Below are 20,059 nucleotides of genomic sequence, written 5' to 3' on the forward strand. Positions count from 1 at the left end.
GCCAGGAAGATCATACAGCATGATAGGATGCTACATCCTGCCCCGGATCCGCAGGCAGAAGAGCTGCATTTGCACAGTATGGCATCCATGCTAGAAAGCCCTGACACCTACCATGACTGCTTGACTTCAGCCTCCCCAGCTCATGCTGCACTCTCGTGCTAGCAGGAGTGCACAGCGTCTGGAAAGGTGGGCCTGGCTGCTTCTGCAGCACACACTGCACCCGGTTCTCCCAACATACGCAATGGCCTTTTCCTCACTCTTCATACATACTTCACTCTTCTAGATATGTTTTCTCCAGGCCAGGAGTCTAACTTTTTCAAGTGCACATGAGCACATTTCCCCAGTCTCCCTTCACAGACTGCTCAAAAATAGTTCAGAGACCAGACAGAGCTGCAGACTACTGGCTGAAAACCACAGTTCTAAATCAGTGTGTCTTTCGTGGTTCCTGTCTGTTCTTCCCTATTTTAAAATTATGTGATGGTTTATCATTTTAATTTTATTCCACCTAGTTTTTTCCTACTGCATATACAACTAAAACTTTCATCATTTTTATTATTATATTAAGGTTCTTTGTCTGAAAGGAATTATCTTAAAGTCACTTGTTTTGAAAACCTTCTGTTTGAAACTCACTTATTCAGAGAACTGTTTCCTGTCGTCATGTCAGGTTTTCATAAATGGAAATAAGTATAACTCTTACAGAAAAAAATCACTGTGGACTAACTGAAAAGTTGCCATACATGACTTATATCAAAGAAAATGATTTCTTAGCCAGAGGGGACAGCTCCATAATTTAATCTGAAGTTTGAAATAACTAATGTTCTGGAACTTTGCATTGCTTCAACCAAACTTCTGACCTTCTGAAGCATACACACTGATTTGCACACCACAGATTTTGCAAGAAATTTCAAGGTAATGCTCCATAAGGGCAATTAAGAGCTAACTACAATTTTAAGCAAAGCAAATATTGTCTCTGTGATCTTGAAAGGAATGTTTTTCCTTCCCCTTGCTCTTCATGGTAGTACTTCTTGATTATCTTACATATCTAGGAAAGCAACTGTACTCCTGATTTGCTTTCAAAACCAACAAAAAGCCAATCACATTTTGAATCCAGATGGCATACAGATACAGGATCACAGCATAATACAGGCTGGGAAGGACCACGGGTTTTCATCATCACTATCCCCCTGCGCAGAGTGGGGCCAAGCAGCGCAGGGTACTTGAAGCCTTGTCCTGCCTAGTTCTGAGCAGCCCCAAGGATGGGAGCTCCACTGTCTCCCTGGTCACCTGTCCCCTCGTTTGACCCGTCACAGGGAAAACATGAAGCCAAATATCAGCATATCCCATTATCCAGCTCGAGCCCGTTGCCTCTCATCCTGTCAGTGGCTGCCGCTGACAGTATTCTGCCTCCACCTCAGCTAAGTCCCTCCATGAGATAGTGGAGAGCAATAAGATCACTCCTCGGCTTTCCCTTTTTGATCCAGTCCCTAGCCTCTCCTCCGAGATAATGAAGAATTAAAGTTAAGATATCCCTGTACACTCAGCCAGCACCATAGCCTTGGCCATGTTTTGCAAACAATATAGTTTTGACTCCAGGACACCTGTAACAAAGAGAGCCTCCTTTCATGCACACTGATGCTAACAGGAGTTAGGCAGATGGGTCAGAAGATTACACTAGAAACTGCATCTGGGCATTACTCAGGTGCAGCAGTTAATCAGAGGAGGCAGCAAAAAAATGATTGCATGTTCCGGCCGTCCCAGCTGCCTACTTAGGCAGGGCACCAGTTATACCAGGTCACTATAGTCACTACTTGCTACCACAACAACAGTGAAGATGAAGGTGTGAAGATTGAGCTATTATTGACAGATAACAGCCCAGATAAGAGCCCATTATACTGCAGATGCAAAGAACACCTTAAATTAAAATGGCTCGGTAAAATGCTGTTTCTGAGAAACGCTTGCTATCAATTCAAAACTACATTGCAAAGTTGAATAACCTAAGAAAAATAATTCACTGGAAAAAGAAATCTAGTTAATTAGTTTTCCATGTAATTAATTTAGCTCAATTTTGCATCACACATCTCTTATGAATTATTCTTAAACCAAGAAGCTTTCATCCTTTAGAAATATAAAAAAAATTGCTTTCGTGCCAGCAAAAGCTTTACCTTTGGGCCGTGTCCCAGCTCTGGGCAGGTATGTTCTCCAGCAGACAGGCCTGGGCCTGTTTTTCTCATACGGCAGATTCCCCTATTTAACCCTACTTTGAAAATGAGTCACTTAATCCCAGCACAATATTCATCTTAAACTCTCATCTGATCCACATAGGCTTTAGCTCTAGTCAAAATTTGAAAGTCTGAGTAGTGTTAAAGTGCAGCTTGTTCAAATCAAGCTGTGTATATACCTATGGAAAAGGTTTAAGAATAAGTTTAAGCCTTCTGTTTTTATTGGGCATATTATTAATCCTTCCTTGGAAGTTTAGTCCCCAATCACTGCCGGAGGCCTCCATCCACAATTAACCAAGGGAATTAGTGACAGGGTATCACCAGATCTTTCCCAGAGAGAGTCTTCAAAAGTCAATTTTGGGGTATATTTAGCTGCCGTAGAAGAGTCGAGTTCTTCCCAGTTTATGCCCTTGAGAGAGGCAGCAGCTAAGGTTGAGCGATGCTTGACCGTCCTGTTGAGCACCATGAACTGAAGAGCGCTGCATTTCTGTGGGTAAGAGAGGAGCCAGAAGCTGCAGTAAAACACTGCTCCCCACTGCTCCTTGTGCCATTTAGGGCGTCTTTGCAGCCAACTGCACCAGGGAATTGATTAGGACCAAAAGCAACTGATCTGGGTTAAAACGGCCACGCGTGTCACGCACGCAGGGCCCCGTCCGCCAGGATCACCCGGGGTCAGCACAGCCCGGGGCTGCTCACACACCAGCGTGCCAAGACGTGAGGCAGATGTCTCTCCCACCTCTGGCAGACCGTACGCTACTAAACATAGGTACTATATGCAACTATATATACATACAGTGAGAATCCATATGCATTATAATAGATGCAATCAATACAGCATTCCCGCTACCACCCAACAAATACTTTCAAAGATGCACAGACACTGCTATGCTGTGTGTATCCTCATGGTTTAAAAAGTTCAGATCCTGTCTGTAAACTGGTTCTGTGCAGGCTATCACAGAGAAGGACAGGGCTCTGATCACAAGACAAGAATAATTTGGACAAATGCAGTGCTAGCTTCGCCACTCTGCTACAATATTTGTTAGGAAATGCTTTGGAAGACTATCACTTAGAATGAAGTGATTTAATTTCTGTCCGTTACTTTTGATTCTCTGCCAAAGGGACTTATTGAGAAAGACGAACCCTGCCACTACCAACTGAACTAAAACCAAAATACGTAAATTATCAGACAAATTAATGACAGTATTTGTATATCACCATGAATCTGCATCTGACCAGGAACACAAACGTGAATCTAAATAAATGTGTTAACCAGAATTGTAAGAGTCTGAAGAATTTTATAATCTTGATTTCTAAAGGAGACGAATAAAAAGACACAATTTCGACAGGATTTAAATGGAAAGTACAATGCATTTAGATTTGTAGCAATAATTTTTCTAGACTTTAAGATCTGCCAAATCCTCACATAAAAAACAACATCCTGTAACTCAGTAATCTATAAATGGTCTGCAATTTGCCTCTCCTCCAGGCTACCTCTCTTTTTGAATGAAATACTTTGCAGTGCTGTAGCTAAATTATTGCTAGGACTTGTCTCGTCAGAGGGTGTAACTTCAAAGCAAACTGTTTTTGAACATTCACTCTTGAAATCAATGCCTTTTGTCTTCAGGTCACTATTAAGAAACCTTTGCTGTTGTATGGTTCTTTCTCACCTCCAAGTCCACAGTGCTTAGAAAAGACTCCATCAGGAGTTGAAAAACATTTATTACATTAAAAATGCTTTTTATCTAGAGGACTAATTTGTGTATTAGTTAATGTATTTACATCACATCCCATATAAGCAGTCTATAAAAATAAAGCTGTCTGGTTTTGCATAAAATCCACCTTATTTTGCCTCTCAAAACACCTTATTTATCGATAGCAAAATGGTACTAAATTTTTTTAACAAAACATAGAAAAATTCTAATCATACTAAAATTTAGTACTGAAAACAACAGCTTTTCTTAACACTCAGACAGCACCTCATCAACCAATCCAAATACCCACTATTCTTATCTTACCTCTGCTCTAGCAGCAATAGAAACTAACAGCATATATTCAATAATGTATTTTGACCAGCAGCTCTGCCAGTTTCAGGGAAAAAGCAGGAACTTAATCAGTTTTTCAAATTTAGGTATTAGCACCTTAACTAGCAGTCAGGATTTTAGAATCAGAACATTTAGAGTAGTACAACTTTGATTTTCATCTCATCGATCATGTTCAACAAACCACGTAATAAGTTTTTGTTTTACTGAACTTCAAAACGGCCACTGCGCTTCATAAATGCTATTGTTAAGCTTTTGATTATGCACAGCATCCACTTATTGTTGCTGAGGGACCCAAAATAAAAAAAAAATGTACTAGAAGACGGGCAAACAGCAAGCGGTCAAAAGAAATGCGCTGGGCCATTACTCACACCTTTTTTTTTTTTTTTTTTTTTTTTTTTTTGGAAAAAGGCAAAGGACACACATTGTTGCAGTTACTCCCAGCTGCCTGTACAGTGCCTACTATCACAGGTTGTATTCTTAAGAATGCAGCAGGCAGATACTGCAGGAAGCCTCCCTCCAGAAGTCTGAGGGAAACTGCCTCAACTTCAAAGCCAAATTGTTGCTTGTTAGTGAAGGGTCACATATATATGTGAAAGAGGTTTATTACTATGGGAAAAAAGATAATGGTGGCAAGATCACATTTCATATTTGATGCCTGTCGTATAAACTCTTGATCTCCCTTGATGAGACTGACAACGGTGAGAAATGAAATATGCAAGGTGCATTCCCAGCGGGTTTCTTTGTTTTTTTCCCCTTTTCTTTTTCTTCCATCAGATTTACTATTAGGGCTTATTTCAAGAATCGAAGGCTGGTTTTTAATGTCATTAAGAGGCGATGCAAAGGCCAAAACCAAACACGCACTCTTCACTTTTATTTTGAGCCCTCAACCACTGGGGACTATTCTACACCACCTTACAATCCATCCTGTGTAAAAATGAGATTTTTCTACACTTAGTAGAACTTGTGTGCTTTGCCTTCCAATGGCAAGTAAACCTTCACCATGTCAGACAAAGGGAAAACTAACAGATGCAGTAACTTGACACTTAACTGGATCCACTCTCCTCACCCACTTTCAGTGCTGCAGTTATTATATTGCTGCTCACAGTAGTTGTTGCCCAAAGACTTTGGCCAATTTATGATGGTTTTGTCCGCCGTGCTTCTCTTTTACCACTTGCCCCTGTGTGGATTGAAGGACCAGGACCCCTGAAGGTAGGACCACCTCTCTCAGTCAGCCAGCCAAGTTGATGGAGAAATAATATGGCCTACACCTTTTGTCCCACACAAACACATACTCCACGGGCTGAGCTCATGAATTCCTCTTTCCTTGGCTCAAGGCCTGGAAACTTGGGTCTTTTCCAAGAGCTGGGCCCCACACCGAGGGCAGAATTAACCTCAGTCTATAGGTCGAAGCACTATGATTTCCTTGTATTTTAAATAATATTCCTTAAGCATATAAGGTTAATAGAAACTGCCTGGGTAGAACTTGCCAGTAGTTTCGTGTTTTTTTCTGAACTAATCTAATGGAGATGATTATGCAAACTAGTAACTTTTCTTCTTCCACTTACCTTTGCAACCTCTCTCCACCACAGATAAGCTCTAATTGAATATTTAACAGTAGTTTAGAATTAACAGCAAATACATTCAGTATGTCCCACATGGCACAAGAAATAATTAAAAGATCAGTAATACACATCTGCAGTAGTATTATAGGTTTGTAAAATTGTAGGCTTTGGCTTGTGTCTAAATTAAATGCTACAATCACAATTCAACCAGTGCAATCTATAGGGCCTTTGAGTATGCACAGGTCACTAGCAGCACACCCCAGCTCTCTTTTGGGACCCTATCCTTGAGAGATTAGCAGAAGACCATTTCCCTTCCCTTCATGGTGTCCACAGACCAAGCTGTTTCTTCATCCTACATCTGTTTCCATGCTGTACTTCATGTGATTTAGCACCCACTTCTAACTACTTAGTGCTTTTTGCAAAACTATCTGATCAATGGCCTGCAAACAGGAGCACTTTCATAGTTAACTGTGCCAAATGAAAATCAGTTGTTAGTTAATATTTAGTAAAGAATCTAGTACTTAACCAGAAAACTGTTCCACATCCTTTAAACTTTCATAAACTAAAAGAGAACGAAGAAGGCACAATAATCTCCGTAAAAGAAAAAAAAAGGCATCCTTGATTTAATCTTCTAAAAGAGTAAACAGTGCAAACCTTTGCCTCATTCTCATTTTAAGTCCTCTTTATCCATTGCTTCTAAGCAGAGTCATATTGCATATTCAAGTAGAGAAACATAATAAAAGTTGCACAGAGACTATCTAACCAAAAAGAGCCAAAACGGACCAAGTGTATATTGTACTTTAAGAACTAGTTGAAAATAACTGTTTTAATGTTTGCCTAAATTCACAACATCTACAATGAAAAAAGCCCCAACTCTTCAATTTTAAAAAGACAGTTTCTATGGAAAAACTCTGTTTTATGCATAGACCAAATAATTCTCATCTCCAAATCAGCAATACAGACATTTAACATGTATTTGCCTGACCAGAAGACATGTAAACTATATAGACAAAAATCTGCACTGCCGTGCTCATGTTATCTACAATATGGGACAACATTAAAATATGGTCAATTGAAAATGCGATCACAACTTTGACTTAAACAGAACCAGAATAACTCGTGAATTACTTCCACAAAGAAGATTGCTTTAGTGAGCTCATATCCTTACATTTCAAAGTCTGCAAGCTCTTTTTCCAAAAACAACTTACTAACCCACATTATTCTGAAGAAGAATTCAGGAAAAGCAAAGCCTAGAGAAGCCTGAGAGGGGATCTTATCAACATGTACAAATACCTCAGGGTAGGATGTAAGGAGGATGGTGCCAAACTCTTCTCGGTGGTGGCCAGTGACAGGACAAGAGGTAATGGGTACAAATTGAGACACAGGAAGTTCCATCTCCATGTGAGGAAGAACTTCTTTCCTGTGAGGGTAACAGAGCCCTGGAACAGGCTGCCCAGAGAGGCTGCAGAGCTGCCTCCTCTGGAGATCTTCAAAATCTGCCTAGATGCAGGTTTTGATCTTGGATCCTGTGCCACGTGCTCTAGGTGTCCCTGCTTGAGCTGGGGGTTTGGACCGCATGATCTTTAGAGGTCCCTTCCAACCTCAACCATTTGGTGGCTCTGTGAAAATAATCCTTTTCAAGTGCGCATATAGACTGCCCAGCATCCCAGCAGTTACTGCTCAAATACTTTGAAATAAAAAAAAAAAAAAGTCCTAGCAGTTATCTCACTTCCATTGCTTCTATTCACAGACCTGTAGGCATCAATAAAACTGAAAATAAAATCAAAGCACACCTATCAAACACTGCACAAAGGTAGCAGAAATCTGTGATTTCTACCTGGAGGGAAATGTGTGTCAACTCCCTCCTGCACCATTAAGGAAACAAGAAGAAAAGGGCAAAACTGACCTCCTCACTTCTGCCCTTGGCATTTTTTCACTCACCCCTTCAGCCTTTTCAGGCTCCTATTACTTGCTTAGTGCAGCATGTATCTGGCCTCTAGCTGAATCCCCAAGATTCATATTAATCCAAGTAGGTAAGATACTGAAGATAAGATAGCGGAGTACAGTGTATAAGCAGACTGAATTTGTTGGGGAAAAGTGTAAGCAAAGAGCCTGGACAGAGAACAGATTGCCACTGTAAGCTAAGGAATACAGTGAAAAGTGTGGGGGGAAGAGTGCAGAAAAAGAGCAAACACTGAAGAAAATGAAGGAGAAAGAGTTCTGAGATATGATACAGAAAATACTACACAGAGCGAAGGGAAAAGGAAAAAAAAACATTAATATCTACTGTCCTTTTTGACTAAAGCTCTCTTTGAGGCAAGAACTGCATTTTCTTATATATCTTTACATCCCTGGACATAATGGTGTGTAACCCGACTGTCCGTTTCCAGAGAGCACAAGAGCAACAGCAAACAGCAGCAGCAGGAGCCCGACGGATGGAGCAAGCCGGCCTGCCAAGCAGGTTGTAAGCAGTGCACCGTTCGTTCAGGAAGCAGACATACTGGTGAACAGGCTATGCTGAATAATATAATTTTGTCTCTACTGAATAATACATGATATGACATAATGCATTCTAGGCCTCTCCAGATAACAGCTAAAAGAAAATTTCTTATCAGCATTAAATTCAGTGAAGTGGCCCTGGGCGACAGCACAGTTTCAAAAACGTGCTAGTCAGATGTGTGACACTGCAGTAAGAATTCTTAATAAAAACTGGTCAAACATGCTATCAAAAACCAAAATGTACTCAAGAGAACATAGCCCGTATTTTTATAAATCACAAAGGGTATTTTGGTGAATATACAGCCAGTTTTCATGCTGGTAGTATTGTTTTAGGTTCACCTGAATAGGTGCCCTTTCCCCTTTTCAAATCCTGATCACTCCAGCCTCAGGCTCTTAAATGCAAAGGTGAATAACAGGTGACCAAAGTCATCCAGCCACTGTGTAATAGGAACACGCCTGATATGCAAGAAAAAAACGTTAAGCAGCTATTCTTGGAATCTTTGACCTAAGTGGAGATAAAACACTTCACAGGCCATAGATAATATAAGCTACCATCATTTTTTTCTTAAAATTTGAAATAATATCCCAAACAGTACTGAAAACCTGAGTAAATATTACTTACAGAGCCATTGTGTATAAGACAAGTTCCTATTTTATACTACTTCCACAAAGTGGAAAGGTATCGCACATATAAACATAAACCATACTTAAGCTACTCTGGCTCACATGTACCCAAACTCAACATAATAGCTACTTTTGGAATACTATTATCTATGTTTATTCCATAGCCAGAAAGAATTTATAATATATAGTGTTTTAATGCTATAAACACTAAGCTAAAATGCTATAAATAACCTAATATATAGCATTTTTTGTTTGTTTGTTTTTAGCTTTTCTTCTCTCGAATATCCATTAATGTTCTTGGCACTAATGAAACCTTTTTGGAAATATTACAGGACTGTTAAGGATGTACCATATGTAGGCTAAATGAGTATTTTACATAACCTTTTTTAGAAGACAAAAAAGCCCAAAGGACAAAGAGAAACAAAATACAGAAGCAAAAATCACCACGTTAAAACGAACCATGAAAGATGATTTAAAAACGCAGAATCCTTATTTGCAGAAGTAAAACTACAGAACTAAAGAGATACAAAAAGCCACCAAACATTCTGACCTTTACTTAGTCTGCAATAATACTGGATGTGTTTCTGAATGTGGTATCTTTCCTTTCTTAACACTTCAGAGGGATCTACACCAGCTCTAGGCATAGTCACAAGGGTTCTAGGAAAAGTTCATTAAAATTGTATTTGTTTCAGTTGGTTTCTTGATATTTCTTTAACGCAGTCATTACTACACATTTCCGTAAGCTCAAGTCAGTGACATCCCAAATCATCCTTAGATGACTTATACTCAGCACTCAGTTGCTCTAGCTCTGCACACACAGACATTGACATATTTAACATTAAAATACAAAACTTACTTTGGCACATCTGCAGATCGTTTCCGGACTCCTTGTAGATCCTGTGAGATATCCTTCCCAGTGTTGTTTAAGATGGTGTCAGCTTTATTTACAGAATCCTCTTTTATTTTAGCTGTAGACCTGACAGGCTGTTCAATTTTCAGATTCTTTGGATGCCTATCCTCCAGAAGGGTATTTCTGTTCTGTAAATCCTTTTCACATCTGTTTGGTTCATCTTGGAAGGTAGACGGTTTAGATTCTACCAAAGAAGATTTTGATGCAATATTAAATAAGCTTCCAAGAAACTGGAAAAAACCTTCTCTGGGCTGCTTGTCCTTATATGCTGTTTTGATTCCAGGTGTCAAACTAGGAAGGCTATTAGCCTTTTTTAACTCCTCATGGATTTCAGAATTGCTAAGTTCTTCTGTGGAATGGTTCTTTTCCTCCTTTTGACAAACCTAAAAGAAATACAAGAAGTAGATAAAGAACATAAGTCATCTTCATGTGTTCCCAAACTCCTTCATTCGCTCTTACACCTTCTGCTCCTTTCTGCAGACCTGTAGTTTAAAGGAACAGTTTTTAGGAGTATTAATGAAACTCCCATGATCTCTTCTTCTCTTTGAAATGGGCACCTTCCTTTATGTATTAAAAAGTTTACTATTCTACAAAACAAGCAAACAAACAAAAAAGAATATAGGCTTTTCTGATTTGCTAAGCAGCTGTTGTGGAAGTAAAGCATTGTAGGACAGGAGAACAACAATTGCTTAAGCAGGCTTAAAAGGAAAAAAAACATTTTTCTTTCTTATTTAAGACAAGGACAAATTCGGTATTATTTACTGTTCATCCACAAGAAAATTAAGACAGCAGACCTAAACCAGAACTTTGTAACAAACACATAAAATATAAATAAAATCCAGTCACTTTGAACAGGTCATACAAGGGAAATCTTTCTTGAAAGATCACACAAATGAAATCATACATTGACATGTAAGCACACAGACATTTGATCCATTTATTGTACCTGAAAGTTTCAACTTTTCTTGCTGGAGTTAGCTATCACTTGTCTGCAATAAGGACACTCTCTGATCATATTGTGCACTGAGCAAGTAGAAGGAATTTCTTGTTCTCTCGGGGTATATGCTGGTACCAGTTCAGGAGTACCATAATGTCTGTCATACTCTAACTTGCTCAGAAAGTCCACATCTACAAACAAATCTACACAAGCTTGCAAACTGAATACAGTTTACAGTTTGCGAATTGTATAAATACGCTATAGCAAGACACAAATATAACACAGCCTTAAGTGTTAGATAACCTGTTCCTTTTACACGCTCCCAGCGTGTTTTTTTGCTTTACAATCTCTTTCTCCTGAGCCAAATTTTCCTAGGGCCTCCTTGCCCATCCCCCCCAACATCTTCTCCATCCTCACACTTCATACTGGATTCCATAGCAGCCAAGATAATCTTTACTTTACTATACTTGCCGTTTCAGTCCATTTCAAAACAACTGATTAAAATGGAAGAAAATAACCCTACATTTTCTCAGATAAAACCTATTCTGCTCAACAGGACTGGGATGGGAGAGCATAAATAAGAATTCCTGCAAAAATTGTGGTTAACAATATCTTTGGTTAAGAGTAATTGTAAGAGTAACTGTAAAAGTTCCAAATTGGATAATGCCTATCCATCCTAACCAAGCCACAAGTTGCTACTTTCATTAGCTCATTAATCCTATCTCAATTTATTTCAACTGCACATTGTATGTTAACAGTCCATGAAAGGTTCATGCTAATGATGAAAAGAGTATGTTAACAAACAGCTTTTGTATTTTGGGGAAAAACCACTTTTTTTAGAAAAATGCAAACGATACTTAGGAATATTGAGATCATGGTCTTTAGTCTTCAAACATTATTTTGTCATCTTTTTCACATGAAGAGTGGATGTAATTGATTGATATTAAGTGATTCGATTGGGGCATGCTTTTCCTCCTCAGCTGTGTTAAAAATTGAATTGTTTGTGCAAGGATCGAAATTCAGTGGCACTAATTTGTGCTTCAGTAATCCATATAACCTGTACTTCTTTCCTTCAAATATGTTGCTTAACTTAAACAACTGTTTAAAGCACTTCTGAAGGTATTCTATGCCCTAAAATCCAGCCTTTCTTCATATTACCAGCAAAAAAATAACACCACTGGCTTCCCCACATACTGCACTAATCAAGTACAGATCACAAATCATCACAGATCATCACACATCACAAATGGATGTAATAATCCTTTTAGTGCTCAGGGATTCACCACGTTACAAGTCTACCCCAAACCTACCCCTGGAAATGAGAAATGAAGCAGAAGCCAGTGCAGCTCACCAGCACAGTGCTAGTATCTTTAGCATTAGACAAACTATGCAAGTAGTAGGCAAACCTTGGATGAATGTCTTGAACAATTAAGCGCATGCTGTAGAAACTAAGTAGTTTACAAAAGGAAATATAAAATAGAAACAAGAAGAAAATGTAATTCGTAAAGTTTGATAATGTATGAATGATATACTGTAATCAGTTTCACAAAGTTCTACTGTCACAGTTTCTTCCATCACTTTGATTAATATCTCGTAATTGCTGAATACTACCTTTTGATTTAACTTTAAGGCAGGGAGGATATTCCTCCCTTGTTCTGTTCATTCACATAAATTTATCAGCTGTAGCTTTCAAAGAATATTTCAGTGCAGGAAAGTATACAGAAACCTTATTCTCTGCAAATATAGCTATTCTAGATGATGGACATATTATTATATATTTATATTAATTATATATATTATATATATTAATTATATATATTATATATTTATATTAATTGCTATATATTAATTACTACAATACCTATGAATTTAACAGCATTAACTACAGAAGTATTATGCTCAGTTAAACACTTTACTATCATCTCATCTTTATTCCTCCATTTTTTAAGGCGATTTCTATTCTGTAACTGAGCCTCCTCTCATCTATCCCACACTAGGAACTGGGACTTCAATCTTTCTCCATGTGATATTCTTCCTCAGCAGCTCTGAGACAGAAAGCCTGTAAAGACAGTGCTTCTTATTTACAAGCATAATTTATGTCCGGCATGAAAAGCTGTTTTGTAGTCTCTATTTACAGAAACATCAATCTATTTAGTCTTTCCTTCCTCTTTAATCTTCCCTTCCTTACTTAACTTTTGGTAAATCAAAAGAACAGGAAGCTTTAATATGAAAGGGCCCTTCCATACCTTTAACTATAAATAGTGTCTTGCATAAAAAAGCCCTGAAGAACATTTACACTATGCTTACTTTCAGGTACATGTGTCTAATAAAGCCCAACCCAGAAGCTATGCAAATTCTTCTTTCTTTCCTTAAATATAATCAATCCTACTTTCCTTATAAATTTTCCCCATTGCTCCAACTTTGTTTTTGCTATAGAAGACAGCCTCAGCTATTGGTGTTTTATCATTTGTACAAAATGTCCCAAGCACAGTTCATATCATTCTTGACGCATTAGAGAAACAAAGGAAAATCCCTGTTCTTACTTGAGATTTTAAAGCATGTATTTTAAGAAAATGACACACAACTAAATGAGACTAGAGCACATGATGTGTAAATCCAATAAGCCTTTAGCAGAGCAGAAGCCATCAGCCACAAATGCCTGAAGAACGTAGCAGTCTAAAGGCAGTTCCACGAGGCAGTATCAAGACAGCTTGCACTTATCATCTCCCATGCTTCTTGCTGAGGCCTGTGACAAAAGCCACTAGGTGAATGCTTTGTGAAAAAGGAAAGGCAGCAGGGTACAGGTATTTGTAAAACGAAAAGGGAGCAGGGTGTATGTAAAGTGATTCCTTCTCCACTGCATCTCACTGTTTTCAACAGTAGGGGCTTTAGCTCACTGCGACAGAGCAGTTGCATCTGTCCCACAGCTCAGTAGTGTGATATTCAGAGCACTGGAGAAGTACTTACGATCCTGGTATTAGTTATGCTTCATCTCATCATTAAAAAAACAATATATTCCAGTCTCACATAAGCCTGAACAGACTTACCGCACACAAACAATAGCTCCTGGGTGAAAGACTCCCAGTTATTCTTTAAGATTCTTACTGATGCAAAGAGAATTAAAGCTTTCCTGCTGTGGTATGGTATTTCCAGAATGCTCTTTTTATATGTGGACTGTCATCAACCTTCTCCATTGTCTTCCCTTTCCAATTCTTTTTGAGGTTTCCTGCTTCTGACATGCTTCACAACACTTTTCGAATTAGGTTCTATTTCTTTAGCAATTTACTACTCAAAACTTCCCTGGACAAGCCTCGAGTAACCTGCTTCGACCTCATAGCTGACACTCCTTTCAGCAAGAGGTTGGACTCGACGACATCCTGGGGTCCCTTCCAACTGGAATTACCAGACAACCCCGTGAGCCCCCAGGCAGCCAGACTAGTGTAGAGAGGAAACTCAGCAGAGTGTAAAACAAGATTATGACTTAAATCAGGCGACTGAACAGACAGCAATAACAACTGAAGTTGCATTTATTGTGCAGCAGTGTGGGGTGGTCTCACCTTACTTGAGCTTCCCTTACTGGGATGAGAAACCTATGATGCCATGTCTCAGTGGTGATTGCTAACTGAGCTGATTTATTGAAGAGCATGCTACCTACGCTGTAATCCACACCGGGCTGTAGCACAGACATAGGCCCACCAACCTATCTGTGCCCATGCAGTGAGGCAGAGGGTTGCTCTGTGAGCAGCTCTGGTGGTTCAGCAGCACCTTGAGGAGGGACTGCTTTGCCAGGTCTGCCAAGGACTTAACACAAGCTGTAAAGAACAGCTCTGGCAGTTGCCTTCTCTCAGGAACAGAGTGGCAAAAGTTCAAATTGCCAGAGGTTCTAATTTGGCAGTTATGTCAATCTGCCAAGAATACAGTCTCTTTTATTGTCCTAACAAGAGAATCAAATGGAAACATTAACAGCATTAAACACAGATCTGTACGAACAAGGAATTAGCTTCTAGCCACAGCAGTGAGACATGTCAGATTTCACACACCATGAATAAATACTCATTATGAAGGAGAAATTCTAGACAACAACATGAAGATCTCTCACAGATTATTTGTTTTACTGCACTGGAAGCTCTTGATTCTGTATATTAAATGGATATGTTTGCCCATTTTAACCAATATGAGTTATTAGAGGTATTGTGATGAGAGAAGACAGACTGACATCAGAATTTTAGGATTATTAATTGACACCAAGGTCCTTTGACAAGTCACTTAATCTTAATATCTCCATTACCTCCTTTGAGAAATAGTCATAACATTACTTCAGAATTTCCATTCACTATTATATAGAAATAATGTAAAGTTTTGGATTAAAATAGGTGTTGGGTGTACAAAGTTGCATGCTCAAACATCACTACTTCAAATATTGGAAAATTAACAAAGTTCCTCACCTTAGCTTTACCTTTTGACATAGTTAAGATATCTATATTTCCTTCAACAATTTCTGAACATCACACTGAGTTTTTTTGTCTAATTCATTTTGAACAGCTACAGAGTACATACATTTTGTGTTGAACAAAATCCACCCCGAAACAGCACAAATTGCTGATAGATTGGTACAGTCCCACAACATGTAGCTGCTCAGTCCCACAACATGTAGCTTTCCGCAGCAGATGATTTCAGCATCTTGGATGCAGCCACCCAGTTTTTTTTTGCAATGAGCGGGACACACTGAGGTAACGTTAAATTCTCTGATGAAGCAAGCTTTTGTTTTTTTATCTAGTTTTAAGGAAAAGCAGCTAGGCATTCTCAAACAACTACAGACACATAATACTATCAGATAGTGAAATAGAGGATAAGCAGAGAACTCCTAGAAGTGCACTGCTGCCACTATTCACAAGAAAGATGGATTTAAAAAAAAAGTCATCAAAGTGTTCAAGACAGGAGTCAGAATGGTGAAGGCTCCGACACAATCTCCATCATTTTCAGAAACTGCTTAGTTTTAACAGCTTTTAAATAACTGGGAAACAAACGAACAAAAAAAAAACCCAAAACAAAACAAATATTAACAGATTGGGTTTTTTTTTTTTCTTTTTAAAATTAAAGATGAGATCTGTATTCCCACAAACATTCAAAACTTTGTCTTCAATTCAATGTCTTTTGGATGATTTTATACTGCAAAGTTTACCTTCCACATCCTCCTCCCTCTTGCTTGTTTTGACATGAGAAATAGACCAGATCACGACAACAATGGATGACAAGAGTAAGTAAAGCACTAATGAAATCATGGCATCTTCACAACCAGGAGGAAAGGTTAAACAGGAAGAAATTTTCAGTTAAACTGTACCAGTTTTGCATTTTTTTAAATACATCTATTTACATTCAATGACTATTTAACATTTTGAAACAAAGTGTCCTTTGTTGAAAGTTCCGCACTAAGACTCCTAAAATTTGTTTATTCATTTGAAGTCTTAAACACTTAGGAGTACTCAGCAAAGATTTCGTCTGCCAAATGCTGTAAGCACATGAAGAAAAAATGAAACAAGCATGTTCTGAAACAAATATTCACCAAGAGTGAGCCTACTCAAAGTTGAGGGAAAAGCCAGGCTCCTCATCCCCTGACAAGAGAGTCAGAGAGAATCAAAAGCAGGGTGATGAGGATGAGACCCTAGATAAGGATGAAGACCTTAGATGAAAGGAAAGAAACAAAGGAGGTACAGTTTGAATTAAAGTTTATTCTAAGTCACTCATACATTAAAAGTTCTGCTTATATCATTTGAACAGTTGCTTTAAAAATTCTCCCAAATTTTCTCCTCATATTACTGTAAAGCTCTGATGAAAGACTAAAAATTAGTACTCTTTTCTCAATGTGAAAAATTCTTTTAAATACTGATCTACTGTGAGAAGCAGACAGAACAGAATTTAATTGCCTTTCTTATTTATGCCCTTTCTTCTAAATCCTTCTGATACTACTTTCCCATTGCCTTTTAATTAATATGTTTTGGTGAGCATGATATTTGAAAACAAATTAAAAAATAAATGCAGAGAAGGCAGAGTTACTGAATGCCTTCTTTGCTTCTGTCTTTACTGCTAAGGCTAGTCCCCATGAACTACAGAGCCCAGAGACAAGAGAGAGAAACAGGAGAGAGAAGGACTTTCTGCTGGTCCAGGAGGATTGACCTGTAGATTATTTAAGCGAATTGGACACCCATAAATCTATGGGCCTGGAAGAGATGCACCCACGAGTGCAGAGGGAACTGGCAGGGGTCATTTCTCAGCCGCTCTCCACCATCTTCAAGAGGTCATGGAGAGTGGGGGAGGTGCCGGAGGACTGGAAGAAACCAGTATCACTCCAGTCTTCAAAATGGCAAGAGGGAGGACTCGGGAAACTACTGGCTGCTCAGCCTCACCTCCATCCCTGGAAAGGTGATGGAGCAGCTCATCCTAGAGACCAGCTCTAGGTATGTGAAGGAAAAGGTGGTGACCAGGAGTAGTCAGCATGGATGCATCAAAGTAAAGTCATGTTTGTTGAACCTGATAGCCTTCTACAATGAGGTGACTGGCTGGCTGGATGAAGGGAGAGCCGTGGATGTTGTCTACCTTGACTTCAGCAAGGCTTCTGACACTGTCTCCCATAACATCCTCATAGAAAAGCTCGGGAAATGTGGGTTAGATGAGTGAACATTGATGTGTATTGAGGACTGGCTGGATGTCAGAGACCAGAGGGTCGTGATAAATGGGGCCGAGTCTAGCTGGAGCCAAGTTGGCCCAAACGGGGCCAAGTTGTGGCCAGCGGTGTCCCCCCAGGGATCAGTACTGGGCCCAGTGCTCTTCAACTTGTTCATCAATGACTTGGATGAGGGCACAGAGCGCACCCTCAGCAAGTCTGTCGATGATTCCAAGCTGGGTGGAGTGGTCGACACTCCAGAGGGCTGTGCTGCCATTCAGAGAGACCTAGACAGGTTGGAGCGTTGGGCAGAGAGGAACCTCATGAGGTTCAGCAAGGGCAAGTGTAGGGTCCTGCACCTGGGGAGGAATAACCCCAGGCATCAGTACAGATTAAGGGTTGACCTGCTGGAAAGCAGCTCTGCAGAGAGGGGTTTGGGAGTCCTGGTGGACAAGTAACCATGAGTCATTAGTGTGTCCTTGTGGCCAAGAAGGCCAATGGGATCCTGGTCTGCATCAGGAGGAACGTTGCCAGCAGGTCAAAGGAGGGGATCCTGCTCCTCTCCTCAGCTCTGGTGAGGCCGCACCTGGAGTGCTGGGTGCAGTGCTGGGCTCCCCAGTAGAAGAGGGACATGGAATTTCTTAGAGAGGGTCCAGCATAGGTCAATGAAGATGATTAAGGGATTGGAGCATCTATCTTATGAGAAAAGACTAAGCAAGCTGGGTCTGTTTAGCCTGGAGAAGAGAAAATTGAGATCTGATCAACATGTACAAGTATCTTAGGGGTGAATGTAAAGAGGATGGTGCCAAAGTGTTCTCAGTGGTGGCCAGTGACAGGACAAGGGGTAATGGGTACAAATTGAAACACAGGAGGTTCCACCTCCATGTGCGGAAGAACTTCTTTCCTGTGAGGGTGAAAGAGCCCTGGAACAGGCTGCCTAGAGAGGCTGTGGAGTCTCCTTCTCTGGAGATCTTCAAAATCCGCCTGGATGCCACTCTGTGCCACGTGCTCTAGGTGTCCCTGCTGGAGCAGAGGGGTTGGACTAGATGATCTCTAGAGGTCCCTTCCAACCTCAACCATTCTGGCATTCTGGGATTCTTTGGCCATTCTCTTTCAATACTTAACCTCCACTATGGAGAAAGAAAGCAAGAAGGAAAAGTCCGTATAGCTACACTGGAATTTTTCATGTTCCAAAAAGCATCCATTGCCTCTTATCCTACTGTTACCTCTCCGAGAAAGATCTTTTAGCTCCATGTTCACAAATAATTGTACTCCTTGTCATCACATTTAAATATTGTGTCTACTGATTAAATACAGCCATCTTTATGTTACCTGGAAGTGAAATTCATGTGAGAAAGCAGGGCTACAGAATAATGTCTTCTCCATATTCAGGTACCCAGCTATACTTGTCACAGGACAATTAGGAAATGGTTTAATTTGATGCAAGGAATGTTGAGATTAGATGTTATGAAAAGGACTTGCTAATTATAAGAATTATGAAACTGGTGGAACAGTTGTCTGATGAAGCTGCAGAGATCTTCCAGATCTCCATCCCTGGGGGTCTTTAAAAACAAGTTAGACAAACTTCTTTCAGCTGTGACACAGATACAGTGATCTCACCTTGGGGCAAAGGAGTAGACTGGATAATCTTTGCAGCAGTTTCTGTCCCCATATTTTATTCAGAGGTCGAGACTATACCTCTGTTCGGTTAGTCTAGGTGATCAGCACACAGGCTTGAGCACATGGATCTCTGTACAAAATATTTTGCATTATTGAAAAATTGAAGTCTGACATATATATTTTGTATATTATATTTGTACTTACTTTTTCAAACTTCCACTTACTTTTTCCAAACTTGCCTTACAGAGTTCAGACTACGGTTCTTGCTCTTGGATGCTCAAGAACTTTTTCCAAATCAGTTATAATTGTGTGTATTTTTCTTCCATGCACTGTTATGGGAAGGATATCCAGGGATAATCAGCAGGCAAATGATTTGCCTGCATTATCACGGCAAAGGGTCAGTTGAGCAGAGAATCAGACACTGCAAGCCGGGCCTAAACCATTCACTACTCTTTAAGCTAGCCCAAGCATCAGTCGTCATTGCTACAGCATGGTAATATAAGTAGGAGCCTCGGTAAAAATTGCTATACTATACTATATAAATACTATACTAAGAAGTTATTCTCCAGCAGTAGTGTTAGCTCAATTAGTAGCTGTTGCACATAGGTCAACCACACCTACATTTCAGCTGTAAAGCACAGTTTTAACAGCATTACCAGCTGCTGCTAGAGATGTACATAGGTATTTTTATAGGAAACACTGTTGCAAAATTCCTTTTAAAAACAAAGTCCTTGTTGTACTAAAAGTTAAGTTAATGATATACTAATATGTACTGGACACCATGCAATGCAGATACCTAAAAGAGGACACTAAACATGAAGTTCAGAAACTATTTACATCCAGAGAGCTATGTGCTCAACAATCATGCCATTTAATGGAGCATTTACTCAGAAAGAATGTTTACTGCTCTAATGCAAAGGAACAGAAACAAAATAAAATCTGTAAACAAACAGCAGCAGGCCATGGTGTACTTCCTGGCAGTGAC

General features: G+C 39.6%; 1 protein-coding gene across 2 annotated transcripts in view; it reads right to left on the bottom strand.

The window, feature by feature from the left end:
* Positions 1–20,059, bottom strand: part of LOC104566978 (ADP-ribosylation factor-like protein 6) — a 113,181-nt gene that overhangs the window by 49,117 nt on the left and 44,005 nt on the right. For both annotated transcript variants that reach the window (XM_088533493.1, XM_088533503.1), the window contains one exon: positions 9,803–10,239. In XM_088533493.1, the coding sequence (XP_088389619.1) occupies positions 9,803–10,239 (437 nt within the window). The remainder of the gene's footprint in view (positions 1–9,802; positions 10,240–20,059) is intronic.

The sequence above is a fragment of the Tinamus guttatus genome, unplaced genomic scaffold (assembly GCF_059628265.1).
Source record: "Tinamus guttatus ecotype Peru unplaced genomic scaffold, ASM5962826v1 Tinamus_guttatus_pri_ptg000035l, whole genome shotgun sequence".
In the NCBI taxonomy this organism is placed as follows: domain Eukaryota; kingdom Metazoa; phylum Chordata; class Aves; order Tinamiformes; family Tinamidae; genus Tinamus; species Tinamus guttatus.